This window comes from Takifugu flavidus, chromosome 8, assembly GCF_003711565.1.
Source record: "Takifugu flavidus isolate HTHZ2018 chromosome 8, ASM371156v2, whole genome shotgun sequence".
NCBI lineage: Eukaryota > Metazoa > Chordata > Actinopteri > Tetraodontiformes > Tetraodontidae > Takifugu > Takifugu flavidus.
Genome location: NC_079527.1, coordinates 11074694 through 11093695, shown reverse-complemented (window position 1 = coordinate 11093695; position 19002 = coordinate 11074694). Strand labels below are relative to the sequence as shown.

General features: G+C 49.5%; 1 protein-coding gene across 4 annotated transcripts in view; it reads left to right on the top strand.

Annotated features, from left to right (window-relative positions):
* The first annotated feature begins 1473 nt into the window (after positions 1–1473).
* The window catches only part of dock3 (dedicator of cytokinesis 3), a 34018-nt gene continuing 16489 nt past the window's right edge, over positions 1474–19002 (top strand). For 3 of the 4 annotated variants that reach the window (XM_057040821.1, XM_057040823.1, XM_057040824.1), the window contains exons 1-14: positions 1474–2142; positions 6552–6635; positions 7344–7384; positions 8789–8844; positions 10574–10670; positions 11977–12125; positions 13294–13378; positions 14546–14587; positions 15232–15386; positions 15461–15542; positions 15615–15675; positions 15759–15906; positions 16743–16831; positions 17101–17226. In XM_057040821.1, coding sequence (XP_056896801.1) covers positions 2106–2142; positions 6552–6635; positions 7344–7384; positions 8789–8844; positions 10574–10670; positions 11977–12125; positions 13294–13378; positions 14546–14587; positions 15232–15386; positions 15461–15542; positions 15615–15675; positions 15759–15906; positions 16743–16831; positions 17101–17226 — 1252 coding nt within the window. In that variant the 5' untranslated portion in view covers positions 1474–2105. The remainder of the gene's footprint in view (positions 2143–6551; positions 6636–7343; positions 7385–8788; positions 8845–10573; positions 10671–11976; positions 12126–13293; positions 13379–14545; positions 14588–15231; positions 15387–15460; positions 15543–15614; positions 15676–15758; positions 15907–16742; positions 16832–17100; positions 17227–19002) is intronic. The other variant, XM_057040822.1, reaches the window with a different exon arrangement.

The window sequence follows — 19002 nt, the reverse complement described above, 5'->3', positions numbered from 1 at the left end:
TAAATCTTCCTGATTGTTGCTGTTTGTGAGGTCTCAGGCAAAATCATTAGAGGAGAAACAGGAAGTGGAGGCTGCGCGGGGAGAAACGGGTCCGTAGCATCACCACTACGGTTAAAATCAAACACTGGACACCCCCTTCCTCTCAAGTACCGCTTGGACAGCCTGCTGGGATGGAAGAGTGGTCCTCAGGTGCAGGTAACGTACATTTTTGTGTGGTGTGGAAGACACCATGGACGTCTTTCGTCTTGAGCTATATTTAAGGGAGCGGGTTTGGGTTTGCCAGCAGTTATGCGGTTTAGAGCCCTCCTCTGCGTTTATAACGCTGGTTATTGCATCTTTACTGACTTTTATGTGTCATTTATTAAGGAAAATGATGAAAGGGGTGAAGTTCTCGTCCCCTCCTCTGGCTCCTGCTGTCATCCGGAACTGTTGCAACAGCATCTCCGTTTCCTGCTGCATCGCAGCCCAACAAGCAGCCAGTAATCTCCTCCTGCTCCTCATTTTTTGACGAGTTTTGTGAGGCAGGAGCTCATTTTTAGCTTGTCCTTTGTTGTGCGGGGATGCACATTTAGCTTGTTAAATGCTCTTGCAGCTTTATATGTGATTGGAACACCGCCCACAAGCGTTCTACTTGAAGTAATAGACAGATGGGAGTCAGTCACAGTGTCGCTGTGATGGAGAGAAATTACCCCACTGAATCCTGCCCTCCCACCCACACTCCATCAAGCTCGCTCGACGCTTCAGTGTTTACCCAATCACTTTTTTCCCTGCACAGCTTTAGTGTGCTTAAATGCCCAGATGTGTGTTTAATAATGGGAGAAGCCTTTTAAAGGTGTTTTTCCAACCACATTGAAATAATTGGGCTGCATTTGTGGATCATGTTCAGGGTGTTTACCCCCCCCCCCCCCCCCCCCCCCCCACACACACACACAGATTATTCTGGCACTTATTTAACATCACCACTCTTCATTATTTGGGAAATTTTCTGGATGGTGAGTTAAAAAAAAGAAAAAAAAAGACACCGTTTTAAAAATCGGGTCACTCAGAAGGTCTTTGGTTCGAATCCCGCGCGGACCTTTCTAGTGTTTGCCCACTGTAACAGGTGAATAACGGACCCCGAACTTGTTACCACCCTCATCTGTTCACCTGCTGCACCTTGTTGCTCCCAAGTTTGACGATGTCGGATGGGAGGGAAGCGGGCGTGCGCGTCACTGCGCCATGACGAACCCGGAGCGGTTCCGATTCTTCTGCCCAGCTGCTCCGCCTCACGGGGTGACCCGATCTGTAAGGCTGCCAGCTTAAATTGACACATCCAGTTTGAAAAAAGGAGAGGGGGGGGGACTGCGGGAAGCATCCCCGCATGGCAGAATGCAGTTTGTACTTGTGACGGACGCAACTGCGTGTGCGCGCAGGAGGAGGAGGAGGAGGAGGCGGGGGTGGCGGGGGTGGGGGTAAATTTGCAACTGCTTGAACATCAGTGTTGACAAAACGAGTCATGTGACGTCCGCGAAGATGGCGCAGCTTATGGTATATTGCACCTTTCTCGGTATTTTCTTGCACCATCTCGGCGCATGAAAAAAACCCCGCGAGACGCAGGACGCGCGGAACAACCCCGCGAGCTCCTCACCGATCCATTACCGATAGATCGCAGCCCGATCGCGCCGATCGCGGATCAGCTTGAGGGGTTAATGACAGCGAGAAAGGGAGGGGAAGCAGAGGCGAAACGAGGAATCGAATGAATAAATGGGATTTAGGGAGGGGGAAAAAAGCACCTTTTCTTTCTTTCCTGTGAGAGCGGAAAGCGGTGCGTGCGCTTGCGTGCGTTTGCGTGTGTTAGTGTGTGTGCGTTCCCTTAGGTGGACGCGGGGACTGCATCAGACCAGAGACACGCCGGGACATAATAGAGCTGGGGATGCTGAGCCTTTCACGGTCCTTCCTCCACCTCTTTGCGCACACGAACGTCAAGATTCCGCTGGAGACATGTAGTCCGCGCATGAGCTGCCAGCATTTGTAGCCCTCAGCGTCTCTGTTCATTTCCAACCCCCCCAGTATCTCCCAGTATCGACATAATGTGGCTTGCTCTACCGGAGGGAAAATAACCAATTATGTGGATACCAACAGAAGAGGAGAAAATCGGAGTTGGTGAGTAAATCTTATTTTATTTGTCTGATTTAATTGTTTGCGCGAGAAAACACCCAGATTGGTCCAGATGTCCAGCTTCCTTCTTGCCTGCTGTTATGGCCATCATACCCAATGACAAACATACACATAATGGCTGATATACAAAGCCAGGGACTGCATAGATAAGGGGAAAATTGCGTGGGATGACACAACCCGCGCTGCCCACCACCTTAAATATGTTATCGCGGTCTCTAAACGGCTCCGGGCGTCGCTTATGATCAAACTCACACCCTTAGATTTGAGGTTTTGTTATAATCTAATGCGTCAATGTGCAATTTAAATATTTTCTCCGTGCCAGCGCGTTAGGGAGGGGGGGAGGTAATGCGCCTCGGCGACGCTAGGGGGCGTCGTGACTACGTCCCTCCAACAGGTGTAGGTTTGTTTGAGGCCGAGTCTACCTGTAGATAGAAGCTGCTGCTGCAATGGCAGTGGCTGCTCTGTACGGCACTCTTTAGGAGGGCCCGAGACAACAAGAAGTCACGCAGCACTGTCACGCAGTGTGTTTCTGTTAAAACGGCCGAAAATCGAGTTGCAGATATTCCGATTCCAACCACCGCAGCCATAGCGTACTTCCTAATACTATAGAGGGGGATGAGTCATGTCCAGATGCTGTATATTTTAATTCCTGCACACTTACTCATGCTTGCGTGCACATGACCCCCCTGCACGCACGCACGCACACGCCCACACATATGCACGTTGTTTGCAGGCATCATAAAGACCGCAGCGCCCTCAGCCAGCGTCATATCTACGCTTCGTTCCCAGCGGCTTCGTGGCATTTCTCCTGATCCAGAATCACGGCTGTCTTTGAATCATATGCGGGGTTTCAACAGGGAGGAGAGAAGGTTTTTTTTTTCTTTCTTTTTTTGCGTGATGAAGCAACAGTTCGGCGCAGCCTCCGCATCACCAGGCGCTGCGGTCTGACCGGTGCTGATGATGCTGTGCACGGTTACCTCAGTACATACTGTACCTTGGTATAAAAACGCCGTTAATATGAGCACCCCCCCACCCTATATGACATACACGGGTGATATCAGTGTGGGTGAAGCCCCCAGCCCTGACGGTTGCCGTCTGTCTTTTATTTCTTCCATTTCATCTGATTTCGCTTTTATTGAATATTCTTTTTCTTTTTTTAAAAAACTTTTTCGTTTAATGGCTTCCCTATGAGCGGCAAACAGGGGGGGAAAGACTGCTGCACTCTGGAAAAGCCTCAAATTAAATCATTTTTGCCAATTGTTTGGCAAGAAGCAGAATTTTAAAGCACCCAGAAAAGGAATCCAGTGTCCCCCGTGTTTATTAAATCAGAAATCTGATTAAGTCAGAGACTTTATTAATGTTACTAGAGCACATTATTAAAGCTAAATAGTGGAATTACCAGCAAGTGATTGTAAGATTTAATATTTAAGCTGGAAATAACAGATAAATAAATAAGACAGGTTTTTTTTGTGTTGTTTCTTGCTCATATTGCAGCATTCTCACTAGCATCTCATGTTTAAGATCAATAGCACTTTAAAATGAATACTTAATGGATAAAACCCTCAATAACGGACCAAATGTGAGCAGGTTTTGATGCAGAAAAGTCCAACTCAGCCCTCTGTCTTTAGTCCAGCGTGGGCTCCGCTGGCGCAGTTCTCAGATTGAGTTTTCTTATTTGCACGCGAGTCATTGACTCACCCTTTCCTGAGCACCGTTACTGAGAGGACGCGTTTGCACTTTCCTGGAATGAGCCTGACGGGAAGAAGAGCCCGCACCAGAGAGAGAATCAGAAGATGATTCACCTGGCTCCCTCTGCGGCCGCATGGACGCGGCTCAAACGCAAAAGGCACCAAACACCCGGGCAAACTGGGCCTCCATTACCTGGAGCGCCCAGTTCCAGGATCAGACGCTCACTGCAGGACAAAAGTTGGAGCTCGTGTTCACCTGAGAGCTGGATTAGAGAGGTTTTTAGAGCTCAAAGTAGCTTTACTCTGTGGGCTTTTGCTGTAAGTTGAACTTTAATCTCCCACGGCTCGGAACGTTGCTCAGTTTGATTTTAAAAGTCCTTTAGTCACGGACTCTCCCTGGAACTCCACACACGTGCACGACGCACGTTCAGAATGCTGCACGCGTTACCCATCATCACCATCATCGCCATCCTCTTCATCAGCTTGCAGCTGAGTAGCCTAGATTTCTATGACACTGTTTTAGGGACGTGAGTCTCCCAGTCACAGGCAGTAATCTCTAGGTTAGCAAGACGCTGGTGCTGGGGGGGGGTGGGGTGGGGGGGTGTTCGAGTCACGCCGAAGAACATGACTCAGTGGCTGAAGCGTTTTTTTTTTTTTTTAACTTCCCGAAAACTGGGACATGAGAGCTGAAGCCGAGGAAACGGGGCCTTGGTGGTCTGCGTGCTTGCGCCGCATTACTGGCGAGAGCTTTAGCAACGGCGTTTCAGTGCTAACATTTAGCCGCGACACCCTCTTTAATGATCCTCCTTGTGCCATTACCACCTCTGGGGGGGGAGCAGGTAACTTATAAACTGTAATGGTGTTACTGTCCAGCTGGCAGGTTTCCGATGGCATCTCAACTCGCTCCGTGGAATATTTTCCCCCCAGGGGGCCGCTGTACCCTTCAGTACTGTTTGTACTGTAAGTGGCTCTAAAGCAAGGTCACCAGGAGCTGAGAAAAAGGCATTTTTCACCCAAAGACAGCACCTATCATCAGTGAGGGGGCACAATATGCTCCCATCTCTTGACAAAAAAATCTATTTTTCAAAACAAAACTACGCCTGATGTCATTTGGCCCCGCATGTACACAATGTGCAGGTCAAAGGTCACGCTCGGATGCAGTTTCATGAACACCCCCGGGCTCATTAATTCGTAACCAAGCAGTGAGCATTACATTATTCCCGTTTCCCTTCCTTAATCCCATCATGCTTTGTAGCTGTGGGGCAACACGTGTACGTTTCAGAAGCACGTTAACGCCTCCAAACCATCAGATACCGCAGCTCGGTCAGGTGACTCACCGCTGATGCCACTGGTACCACGTAACATTGCGGGAGTTAAAACGGGCTGGCTAATTGTGTGACGCCTGTGTCATGTAATAACTCCTGCTTTCAGAAAAACGCGGTAAAATAAAAGAGAACAGTCTGGACCGATGAGCCGCTGCTGCGTGGAAGTGTTGTCGTTTGCCAGCACATCCTACGATCAACATGTTAAAGTAAGAGACGACCGTCGATAGCCTCGCTGCCAGGGTATGCTAATGCTAATGCTCTGCAGCTTTTAGCCGCAGTGGAGGAGTATGAAGGGCTGGAGGGTTTTTGTGAGGGAGGACGATGACATATTGTCATACGCCAGCCTCTGTGATGACTTCATCTCCATCTCCAACTTGCCGGTGTCATCACAATCTGATGTGGGCCCCCACTAGAGGGTTTTCGAGCCGGCCGGAGTGCAGCTTTTGCAATTCAAATGAAATAGAGGCGGTTAAAGTGCGGGGCACTCGAATGGGAAATGCTTAGCCCCGTGTGGGAAATGGGTCTGGATAAGGTGACAAGGAGCCTCCTTAAGTCTATCCTTCTATCGCACGACCATGCAGCATCCCCGAGCTCGTCCCCTTAAAAGGCTCTGATCCTTGCAGCAGTTACAGTGGAGGAAGAAAGCCCTCCAGTTGGAAGACTGTTGCCATAGTTACCCGAGCACAGGAACTAGGCACTCGCCACCCTCAGACAGGCACCAGCTCCGAGCTCAGGCCCCTCCCCCCTGTCCTCCCCCTCACTGGGTCCCCTGGCTACTTTATTAGCATAATGATTCACACCAAGCGCTCCTCACAGGGCCAACGTTTGTAGGTTTTGAGAACTGTCGGCAGAGCACCGTCGCTATTAAACAAGTTTGTTTTCACTCGGCCCTGCGTGTTCTAACTTCCCGCAGAAACAAACTCCATGGTGATGGCGGTGACGGTGTCGGTGGGGGTGGGGTGGGGCATCTCTGCTCTGCGCTGACGCCGACTCGTCGTGAAGCGCTGTTTAGCCGTAGCATGTAGCACTTTGTGTGGGCTCTATTTTGGGATGCAGTTTAATTAACTTAACGTCGCACAAAAATCAGGCCGCTTAAGAATTAATTGCTTATTAAAATGACTCCCCACTTCAGGGCGGGAGCTTGTTTACAGTTTACTAAGCAGAGGTTCCTGTGTGACACCACGGGCGGATGTTTGCAGCAAACAGCTTATTAAACGTGCTGCTGCAGCCCCAGAGGACAAACGAGTGCACAACATAATCACGGGTCAGAAAGGAAGCGCAGGACTGTGCTCCCCTCCCCTTGTCGGGATGATATCGGAGATTCGGGTCAAACGTATCTGGTTTCTGTGTAACCAGTGTTTTCTTGACTCTGTATTTTTAGTTATCTGCAACTTCCGCTCACCGATATGTCAGGCTCTGGTCCTGGAGATCGGCGAAACCGTGCAGATCCTGGAGAAGAGTGAAGGTGAGACGTGAGACAGGAAGTGCGGCTCAGAGGGCCGGTATTTTCAGCTGTGCTGTGTTTTATATGGGAATTTTCCTTGTTTCAGCTGTTGTGGGAGCCTTTTATCCCAAAGCTAATAAAACCAGCCTTTAAAATAGTCTCTATATTTCTAAGCTCAGGTTCCAACATGGAAAAGCTTCAGCTGTTGTTTACATATTGAAATTAGACAACCCGAAGAGCGTACGTCCATTCTTTATTAGAAATAGGCTGATATTTTATATTTAAATTAAAAAGATGCTTTTTTTACATGTCTGTAGCATGTTGTTCAACTTTTGTTAGAACAAAAGTTTTTCCTCTCACATGGTTAACCCTTTTCCTTTCAGCTTTCCTTTCACAATAAAAGCATTTAATTAGAAAAAAGAAAGCCGAACTTGGTGTCATATTAGCAATTGCTACCCATCCTTCAGTTTCAAAGCCACGAATTTCAAAATTTCAAAATCTGAAAAGCCGAGAGCTTGAACTCGACCTGCTTCAACGCTGTTCACACTGTAACGTGAGGTCCCAGACAACAGACGGCGCTCAAGCTTCCTCAGATGGAGCAGAGCTGCACTAAGGCAGTGCCAGAATTCCCGATTCCTCCACATTTAAGTTGAAATTGTGACGTTCCGTTCCGGTCGTCTCTACTCTCTGGTGCATTATTATCTCATGTGAACTTGACTCTTCCTTCAGGTTGGTACAGAGGCTTTTCCACCAAGAAGCCTTCGATCAAGGTAATTATAACAGCATAAATTACTGCTCTGGCATCTTCTGGTCGCTGCAGGCGACTGTGGTGCCTTTAGATCCATCCCAGCAACAAGACAACACACGACACACGCTGTAAATAAAACACCCACTTCAATCCCAATCTATATGTGCACTCCAGCAATGAGCCGGGACACGAAGCGCTGCTTTTGGGCAGAGGTTTGATATTTGTGAATGATGATGCGTCCCAGAAATAACTTTGTCTAGACAACAAAGACCTTAATGACTGATTGCATTATTGAACGGAGCTTTGTTTTGACAAAAATAGAAAACTCCTGACCTGGATTGTTCATAAATACGCACTGATATCGCCACAGAAAGACACGATTTGGTGTGGGATTACTGTGGACCCTCCGTGTAGCAGATTTGCTCTCTTTAAAGCAGCAGATGGTGAAGTTATTAAACTGCTTTTAGCTAGCCAGCCATAAAAAACAAAAACAGTTTTGAAAGTTAGCACAGGAGAGAGAGAGCGATCGTATGTGCAGCGAGAGTTCGCAATGTCCACGGCAACGCTATGGCATCACGGCTGACTGGGATCAATAATAGTGGGATCAGTAAATGGTTATTGTATATGCAACCATATCTGTAAGACTGAGCATCCATAATAGAGTCCATTGACGCACCCCCACCTCCCCCCTACAAAGTCAGACGCCTTAAGATGCATAAATAGCAGCTATATTATTAGAAACCTGCGAGCAGCAGGTGGTTGGACCACCCTTGTGTCCAGTCTTTAGATCCAAATGTCAGAGGCCGAGGCGATGCCGCTGATAGGGGTGAAAGAAAGCACAAAAGCTGTCCCATCCTGGCAAATGTAGGTGTTAGTGGCTACATGCTGTCCTTTTCTACTCTCCTGGGCTATTTACAGTACTCGCTAACACCCCTCCCTTTCTTATGTTCTCAGCAGCCCACATTCATTCGCCCCCATACTCTCTCTCTCTCTCTCCTCTCTCTCTCTCTCTCTCTCTCTCTCTCTCTCTCTCTCTCTCTCTCTCTCTCTCTCTCTGGCTGTATTCAGCTCTTCACATCTGGTCCATTAGAATAAGAAAGATGAACCGGGGAGGATGTTGGCTGCCACCGGCCGGGCTCTCGCGGCCCTTCTCCGTTAAGCCGAGCCACAGTTGGGCTCATGCGCAACATTGTTTTGCAGGGAGAAAATATTAGCTCGCAGATTAGCAGGAATTGGCAGAATGCGCACACAGAAAGTGTTATCTCGCACAACGAGCTGTAAAATCTCATTTTGTCGTGCAAATATCAACACAGAGTTTGTTTTTCTGCCTAACAGTGAGACAGAACAGAACATTTTGGCTGCGCTGTGCTGAGAACGGCGAATGTTTCCCATCACAGCCACTCACTTGACCTTCCTCTGCCCACAGGGTATCTTCCCCATCAGCTATGTGCACTTGAAGAAGTCGACAGTGACCAACAGAGGGTAAGAGCGACAAGAGTTTTTCGGCAGGACCTTTGAAATTTTACACATACTCCATTAAAAAAACCACCAAATCACCACTACGTATAGCTGAAACAGAAAGTTTGTAGATAAAAAACACTGACTTTTGTATGCCTGTAGCTACGCTAACAAAACATGAGGAATGGGAACGCCATCATCAGGAAATTCCCGTTGCGACAAGCTTCGAGTCAGGAACTGAAATATTCCTCATCAGTTGCTCAGCTCCGTTCTCCCATTAGAAATATTACGTCATCTGTATAAATGCCCATTTATTTCAATTAAATAATAAATCCTGTCATTCGGGAGGGTAAACTGATTTATTTCAGGAGGTTTGTGACCGTCCAGACCACACAACAGCCCCCCCACCCCCCCTTTTTTTCCCGTCTAAGCTGGCGCGCGGAGGTCACTTTCACTTCCTGTCACAATAGACCAGCATGGCCAGATTACAAAGGCAAAGACAGAAGCAGGCAGCTGGGATGTGACTGATGCTGAAGCTGCAGACGGCAGCCTGCAGCGTCGTTACCTTCCACTGCAGAAGATCAGGGCTCCCATTTGCGCTCAGACAATTAAAAGTGCTGGAAATCGACGCGATGCCGCTCCAGGAAATGCACAGTGGGAGTTTTGCTTTGCTATCTAATCGAGTTAATGAGCTGAAACTCCCAACAATCTGTAGTTCTCCTAAAGAATCTGCCACAGACAAACGCTCGCTCTGTAATGGATGGAGGTGCGGGGACGCGGCGTTGCACTGAGGCGTCTGCAGTGTGTGGTCGAGCTCGGGCACAGACGGGTCTTCTAACCTCGGCCAAGCTCTTACAGAGAGGATGTGTGCTGTGGTTTATGCTGGGAGTGCTCTCTCTCCAGCCCTATCTGCAGCCGCAGAAGACCTCATTACTCTTCATCCTGTGTCGCTTGATGGCTCCTTTAAAAGATAGCAAGGCGCTGTAGCACGAGTGCTGCAGTTCCCGCTCAAATAATGAGATTAATCAGAAATAGAACACCCAATAACGATCGATAATAATCTCATCACGGCACAAAAGCAGCCGATGGAGCTTCTCTAAACATCTGGAGGGTTTGAGCGCGCAAAGGGTTTAAATGCAGATTTTTGGAATAATTTGCACTCCTTTAGAAGCAGTAATTATGCAGATACAGCAAAGAAAGAAAATATGTATAAATAAATCATCACAGCTCTGATTGTGCCGTAGAGTTAATCAAAAATAACGCTACGGTTATTTCCTTTATTAATTCCTTTATTGTCCTGTGCTCAAAAAATGAGTTCCGTTACGTTTTGCTGGCGTTTACCAATAAAACCAACAGTCGCTGGTGACACTGACTGTGAGCGGACTGTGATTTTAGAAAAACACATGCAATTCCGAAAAGAAATGTTTCAGCTAACACCTTCAGCAAACTGTGGGGGCCCATTCTGTGACCGCGGCCGTTATTGTTTCGTTTCTAGCGCAGCACCAGAATCTGGCGATGGCGTGACCTTCTCATTTGACAAATAAAGAGAAGGTTCATCCTGCCACCATCGCAGCTTCTGCTCTGCCTTTTCGTGGTGGAGACGGAATAGCAACAATTGTCGCGCATCAGCGCCCCCTGTGGCCACACGCAGCCATCACACATAACGCAGATTTATTTATTCATTTATTTATTTTTAAAAACCTCCCTCATGTTTAACGTGTGCGCTCATACTGTGCATGTTTTCCTCCTTTAGGCTGTGTGAGACGGTGGTGCCCCTGGAGGACCCGATTATCACAGAGACCACCTCCACGCTGCAGGAATGGGGGGTCTTGTGGAAGCAGCTTTATGTGGTTAGTAGCAGCAGCACCAAAGGAGTTGGGACAATACAGGAAAAACAAACTGCGTCCTGTTTTGTTTACATCTGCGTCCTCCTCGGGGGGAGGGGGATGTTGATGCTGAAGGAGTCTTTCTTCTACCTGCTCTGCAAGCAAGAGTGGCGAATATCTGGAGATACAGCCCAAATATACCACGACAGCTTAGATGTTTCCCCTCAGCATGTTGCTCAGACTGTCATCTTGAATTCTCATATAACATCTCCGTATGAGCAGAGATGGTGGACACAGTCGAGCCCCTACACACTTCTGTCACGTGCAATTTCACGCCGTGCCATCCTCGTTATTGATTGATCGCTTGCCCTTCCCGCACCATCTTAATATCTGGTCTTTTACTCCCAGCCCAGGACGACGACTGTAAAACTCCAGCGTCTTAAATCCTCAGATGGGGGGGGGGTTGGTTGCAGGACGGACAGAAGTGCTCAGCAGGCTTTTGAGTCGGGGAGCCGCGTGGATACGTTGCAGAGATGGCTGTTGGTTTTTACATAACCTCTTGCTGAGGACTCCTCTCAGCGAACACGCCGCCCGGGGCATCGGCATGGTGATGTAACTTCCTCTGGAGCTCAACTAATGTGAAGCTCTGATTTAACCGTGCTTGTTTTGGTGCTCACCCTCTGCGCGATGTGGGCCATGATGTCACTGTTGCCTGGCTGATAATAAGATGCAACGTTAGCTAAGCGTTGATAACGTCCTTCCATTGTTGCTATTTCTAAATGGAAGCCCCCCCCCACCACACACACACAGCAGAGTGACCTAAACGGACGTATGCTGATGTTTCTGATGTCTGGTACCATCTCTTCTCCAGACCCTGACAGTATTCTTTGTTTTGTTTTGTAGCTAGCAGCCCCAGAGAAGGAGCGCCGGCTGTTTATCCTCATTAAACGTACACGGGCTCCATGCCGGTGTTTGATCTCTGCATTAGTGGAAACAAACCCGGAAGAAAAGTTGGAGGAGAGACAGGGCCCAAATGAAAAGCGCTGTCCTTGGTTTGTGAGGAACGCGGCAGTATTTTACTACCTTTAGGAGGTCAGAGGAGATCTGCGAAGGATTAGTTTGGTTTCAGTGGTCTCAGTGTGCAGCTTTTAGATCTTTGTTCTCTTCCATTTCTCCGCCATTCCGAAACTAACGGCGCCAACTGGCAAAGCCAAGCTAAGAAATATTGCAGTTTTTGATTTTTACTTTCCTGGGCTTCTTAGTGACCATCAACCCATGGAGCATCAGGAGGCGTCGCCCAGCCTAACTCGGTCTGTCACTGCTCCCACAGAAACACAAAGTGGACCTGTTCCATAAGCTGCGCCACGTGATGAACGAGCTCATCGACCTGCGTCGGCAGCTCATCCAGGGGCACCTCGCCCAGGACCAGACCCGTGAGATCAAGCGCCACATCACTGTACGGCTTGACTGGGGCAATGAGTGAGTGTGCATGCATGAGAAAAGAAACCTTAAAACACTGCTTTGTTTTTGAACTGTTGGCTACTGAGCACTGCTTTGATCTTCTGGCGCTGGAAACGTCTCCGACGCCGGATGAGTGGCTGCGTAATAGAATCCTCGGCGTTGGAATTTCATGGTCATTTAGCAGATGAGTGAATCTCAAGCGGCTTAAAGTCAATGCGCACCCCCCTGCAGGAGCTGTAAAGTCACGGTGCTGACGTACCAAATTCCACCCAACTCAGCTATGACGGAGATAAAGACGCAAAAGTCTGACGGGGAGATTTACGCCTGTGGGATCCCCGAAGACACTGGCAGCGTCATTAGTATGATTTTAAACATTAAAGCCCCCAGAAGAGCTGGAATACTGTATGTGATGAGGTCAGCGCTCACTGTCGCTGACCTGAGAGCTGTCCTGATCTAATTTCATGGTCAGAGGATCGCGGCGCTCCGCGATTTTAGGCCACGCGCCTGTGCGGCGAGCGACCGGGTACAGTGGAGTATCTGACAGCGTGCGCTGGAGGTGCAGCCGCCACCGAGTGCACCAGCGCTTCTGAGTCAGAGCAGTTGTTGGAGGAACACGGAACGCAGTTTTAGCGAAGAAGCGGAATCATCCTGGTGGTTTTCGAACTAAGGGTCATGTGACCCCAAGTGTCTCACAAATACAGACTATTGCATCACGCCGCACATTATATCGCTAATTAATGCGCAAAACTTTCACCTATTGGATGAAATGAAAGCCTCCAAATTTGAGGGAATTCATGTCGCCTTTGTGCAGTTATATTGAAATTGTTGTTGTTTACTGCTGAGCTTTTAACGTGCTGGTATGTGGGTGTTTTCTGCTCCATGTTGCCTTCATTAAGCTGCTGCTGCAGATTAACACGTTTGCCCCAAACAAATCCTTTAATGCACCAACTAGTCACAGTAGCGCTCGTCCTGAAACTTCACACAAATATGGAACGGGACGTCCAAGGCAACGTCGGATGACTTTGATTTTGGAATTGATTCCGGCTTTGTTCTTGACTCATTAGAAATGGCTTTCACTCCCGGACATTCTGTTTTCTGATCATGTTTCCACGGAAGCGCCGATGACGTCCCCTCCCGTCGTTGTCTCCTTTGTCATCCTTTGTAAACCTTCCCTGTCTCTCCGCAGGCACCTCGGCTTAGACCTTGTTCCCAGAAAGGAGTTTGAAATGGTGGATCCAGATCAGATCAGCATATCAGAGCTGTACAAACTGGTAAGTGGCGTGGAATTCTTCTTCAAAGTGCTCCGCACAGTGGCGCCCCGTGAATTAGTCACGCCAACGTGTCAATTCTGAAGGATAAAAACACAATTAAATGTCGTTCCTGCAGCATGTTTGTTCTAAAGAGTCCATCTGTTGCTCCTCGCAGCGCTGTTGGACCAGCTAATATATTAATTATCCAACCATCCATAAGCGAGATAACACCAATCAGCCATTAAAGCTGTCTCATGGGACATGTTGGTGCTGATCTTGCCACCATATTGAGGGCCTCCCCCTCCCTGCACGCACGTGTCTTCCATACACGTGATCCCTCGCTGGCGACGCGGACATGATGCAGCCTGACGGTCCAGGTGACACTGCAGGAAAATGCACACAAATTAATATTTAATTGTTAGATTTTTTTTATTTAAATATGTTGCATATTTAAGCACTGGCTGAGTTAAGCCCCCCCCCCCCCCCCAACAGACTGGAGGCACACTCCCATAAATAAATCACGCTTCGCATGTGATGCAGGACATTTGGTCCTATACACCCACATCCACCCACACACACACACACACCCACACACCCACCCACACACACACACACACACACAAACACACACACATGCTGAATCAGAGCTAATTTTAGAAAGGCAGCACAGATGTTAGGAAATCTTCTGCTGGAGTCTTGCAGGACGGGAATCCTCTCCGGTCAGTAGCCGAAGCTCCATATGCTGATCAAAACACTCTCCGGTCACCCCCCCCCCCCCCCCCATCCCTTCATCCCGTTGCCACGTTTCTCGGCTCTGCGCGTGCAATGGCTGCGCGCTAAATGCCCTGTCCAGAGACAACGGTGTCGCTCAGCCGTGCCAAAAGGACCACTGACTCTGGTGATGAAAGTGAGCTCGTTATTGGCACGGCGGAGGGCTTGGCACCGCTCCGTGTAGGGGAGTAGAGGAGTTCTTTCAGGCCGCCGCGCAGAGAGGTGTGTGTGGGCGCTGCTGGCTTTGTCTTCTCCCACACACTCACGTTTGGCTTCATGTGGGATTCAGTTAGCGCCGCTGTGGAAGCGCCGCAGCCACTTGGCACAGACAGATTTGAAAGCCTCGCTGAGGCGGTGATGAGATGTGGGAAGAGTTAAGAACTGACCAACTGATCTGATATTTCTTTCCCTTTTTAGCATGTTTCCAGCAGACACTGTGGTCAGCAAAGCACAAACCAGGTAAAGTCTGATGGAAAACCACATTTAGACCCAACACCCACGCCCTCTCCAACCCTCGTTGTTCCATTTTCCAAAAGTAGTTCCGTGCATGACTGATGACTTGGATTCTTTACGTTTTCTTGCAATTCACTCGCTGCACCAGTCTGAAAGCCCGTTTGGCTAAAAGCTTTGTTATAAAATTTAAATTAGCAGGTGTCATTACTGTGCTCGATTAAAAACATTAAAAAAGAACATTACACCAACGCTGCGGGGGTGTGTTGACTATAGCAGGAACACACACACTTCATGTGCTGCTCTATAATGGAAATAAAACAAATGGATGCAACACAGCTGCAGGAGAAGATGTGATATTTCACATTTCTGCATCTTCCTGCCTGGCTTTTCTCTTCATTCCTGACGTCCCTCTTTAAACCTCTGATTTATTTAGTTGTGGTTTGGCATTTAGAGAGAAAATACCAAATAAATAACACACTTTTCACACTCCTGTCCTCCAGCGGCCTTTTGGCTGTTTAGCAGCAACTTTTAACGTTAAAAAAAGGATCAGATATCTGCGAACTCTTCACTCTTTCGATCGGGTCGTTAGCGTGATCTGATACGTAGCGAGCAGCAGTCCTGCGAGCGCTCACTCTCGGCCTTATTCGCAGGGTGACAGCGCGAGACAGCGTCACGGTGACAGTTGCCGTGTCCCCGTGTCGCATCACCTCTTCATCAACCTGAAGAGCTTCACCTACAACAGCATCAGCGAGGACGCCGATGTCTTCTTCTTTCTATACGACACCCGCGAGGCCAAGCAGATCAGGTAGCCCCCCGCCCCCAATGGAGCCTTCTGTAGGGTGCAGAGAGTCTAAGAGCATGAACTTTTATGTCTTGCAGTGAGAAGTTCATGGTGAGGCTGAACAAAAATGGTGGCCCGAAGAATCCGGAGAAAGCCGACCGTCTCTGCGCCCTCTTCACGGTAGCGTAGCTTTAGACACGGGTCATCGTCACTCAGGCTCAGTCTGATCCGTTTCCTGTCTCCTCCCTTCAGGACCTGAGCAGTAAAGACTTAAAGAAAGACCTCTACATTGTTGCACACGTCATAAGGACTGGTAAGCGAAACGACCGGAGTACAGAAGCGTCTCCTGGTGGCGGCGTCATGGATTAGACTGATCCTGACCCTGTTTGCTCCCAGGCCGCATGCTGCTGAACGACTCCAAGAAAGGCCCGCCGCACGTGCAGTACAGGCGGCCTTACGGCTGCGCTGTCCTGGCCATGAGCGACGTTTTCCACACCATCACGGACCTCAAAGAAGAGAAGGACTTTGTGCTCAAGGTTTACACGTGAGTCCACCTCCGAGTTCCTCCTCCAGGCTTTAGACTATTTCCAAAGGAAAATGCGAGCGTGTGTGTGTGAGATAGCGTCTGGTGTGTTTTTGCCCAGAATGATAATGAAGTGTCCTCTGGAAAATCGATAGCCGCTCACCCGAGCCATGAGATAGGGCACTTGGCATGTTGAGAATCTGGCTGCTTCCGTGTAGAGAGGACGGCTCCTGAACGGCAGCCAACCCGGAAAAGGCATTAAAAAACTTTTTTTTTTAAAAATGGGAAGAGGTGGAGAGTGATGACACTTGGATGATTACAGTCAGAATTAAGTTAGAGGGTGCAAAAGTGGGGGGAAATGCCGCGCTCAGCAGTTCCTGGTGCCAGTCTGAGGGAACATCTGTCCTCTCCAGCCTGAGCTGCGGGTCAGAGGTGTGAAACAGAGATATGCGCTGTCATTTTCACCGAATTCCTCAAACCGAGACGTAAAGTTTTTCCCTTTTCAGGAGCGAGCGGTGATTCAGTGACGCGCTGCCTCCCAACTGTCGGCTCCTATATTGCTCCAGCCTGTGCGTTTCCCTCTGCTATCCCAAGGGCCCGTGGGCCCGCAGTAATGAAAAAGGCTGGTGGAGAGCTGGCTGTCAGCTTCACTTAGCGAGCTGTGCTTTTGGGCTAATGTGCCGCCTGATAGCACCTCCCCCTGCTGCTACCTTTTCTCCAGGAGGAAATCGTCGCAGGGACACATGCTGTTCGTGTAGTCCCCACGCGCACAGTCCCAACCCCTCCATCTGGACCCACTAATGGCCACTTTGCTGACACCCCCCCCCTCCCTCCCTCCCCCTCATCTCTCTCTGCAGATGTAACAATGAGAACGAGTGGTACCAGATACAGGAGAACATCATCCGCAAGTCCAACACCAAGTACTCGGCTCCCAGCACCAACTACGGTAAATCTGTCATCTCCACTCGTCTGTTACTGGCAAATACGCCATCAAATAGATCTGTTATTCCTTCTCGTCAGCGTCCTTGTTGACAAATGCCTCACGAAAATCTTTAGGTTTCTCTTTGTCTGTATTTACTTAGACTTGTTGCGCAATTCAATATTGTTGTCCCTCCTCGCCGTCTCTCCCGTCTTCTCCTCCTCCACCCTCTGACTAATGTCCTGTAAATACCCCTCTGTGCCTCCTTTCACCCACCTCCTTTCTTACCCCAACAGGACTCATCATTTCCCTGCAGCTTCTGCGAGGTGAGCTGGAGCAGATCAGGCGGGAGAACCAGGCGGTGTTCAACCGGGCCCTGGCGCTCACACGGAAACTGGGTTTCCCAGATGTCATCCTGCCAGGTGAGGCTGCAGAGAGCAGCAGGGGCTTGTGGGGGCAGGGGAGGGTGGGGGACCAGAGGCCAAACAGCCTGGAGAAATGGAAAGAGGAGAAGGTCAGAGGTCGGGAAACAGAGGGTGCAGAGGAAGGATCAAAGAGAGGATGGCGGTTTGACAAGAAAGAACAGGAAGTGGGAAGTGGTTAGGACAGTGAGCTGCAGTTACCCTATGAATGACACCACATCTCCCCCCATATTGACTGCACTCACTGTCCCCCCTGGCCGTCATTTTAGGATTGATTTTAAGATCTTATTCTTTGTTTTTAAAAGCTCCTAATGGATAAAAGTCATCTTAGATTTTTGACCTTTTTAGTGAAACGTGCTGCCTCAAAGTCATCGTGAACGTTGAACCCGAGTCAACTTCTGGGATTTAAGTAGTTCTGTTCCGTATTTTAATCTCTGGGTCTGGGGTATTTTGGAGATGCTCAGTCCGCCTCTGTAAGTCTCTATTTGGGTCTGAGAAATCCATGAAGAGCTGAGGCCTTCAGAGAGGACTGAACCAGGGAGGTGTGTTTATTTCTGTATGTTTCATCAGATAATGCAGCTCCTCTCCTCTCCTCTCCTCTCCTCTCCTCTCCTCTCCTCTCCCCTCCCCTCCCCTCCCCTCCCCTCCCCTCCCCTCTCCTCTCCTCTCCCCTCCCCTCCCCTCCCCCTCCCCCTCCCCTCCCCTCCTCTCCTCTCCTCTCCTCTCCTCTCCTCTCCTCTCCTCTCCTCTCCTCTCCTCTCCTCCTCTCCTCTCCTCTCCTCTCTCCTCCTCCTCTCCTCTCCTCCCCCTCCCCTCCTCCTCTCCTCCCTCTCCTCTCCTCTCCTCTCCTCTCCTCTCCTCTCCTCTCCTCTCCTCTCCTCTCCTCTCCTCCCTCTCCTCTCCTCTCCTCTCCTCTCCTCTCCTCTCCCTCTCCTCTCCCCTCCCCTCCCCTCCTCTCCTCCTCTCCTCTCCTCTCCTCTCCTCTCCTCTCCTCCTCCTCTCCTCTCCTCCTCTCCTCTCCTCTCCTCTCCTCTCCTCCTCCTCTCCTCTCCTCTCCTCTCCTCTCCTCTCCTCTCCTCTCCTCTCCTCTCCTCTCTCCTCTCTCTCCTCCTCTCCTCCCCCTCCCCTCCCCTCCCCTCCCCTCCCCTCCCCTCCCCCTCCCCTCTCCTCTCTCTCCTCTCCTCTCCTCCTCCTCTCCTCTCCTCTTCCTCTCCTCTCCTCCTCTCCTCTCCTCTCCTCTCCTCTCTGCATATAAATAACTGTAATCTGGGGTTATAAATAGCTGTAATATCTTCCTCCTCTGCTGGTATTTATTCCATTAAACACTGACCTGCTGAGGTAGTCGGCAGAGCGTCAGTGTGTTGCCTCTCAGCTGGGTGGTTTTGACGGGAATAATGACGACGTGGACATCGGAATGGTGTGCTAATCTGTGTGGACCGCTCACAGTTTGCCTTCTAAATCGAGGCTGACGTCTGCATTGTAATGCATACGCACGGAGGCATGGGACGTGTTTGATATGGCGTTCTGGGAAGTTCTGATATCTGTGGTAAATTTGAGCCTCTGACAGTTCTGCAGGGATTCGACTCGTATCACCCGCAACAGCACATCCAGATTAAAGGAATGCACCAATGAAAGTGATGCACAGGGCTGATGCCTGGGATATTTTCCTCTCTTTTCTTCTGCTTCCCCCACCCCCTCCTCTCGTCCAAGTTTGCAGTCTGCACCAAGCTGAACGCAACAGCGACTGAACATTTTTCGGAGGGTTTGGGTGTGTGT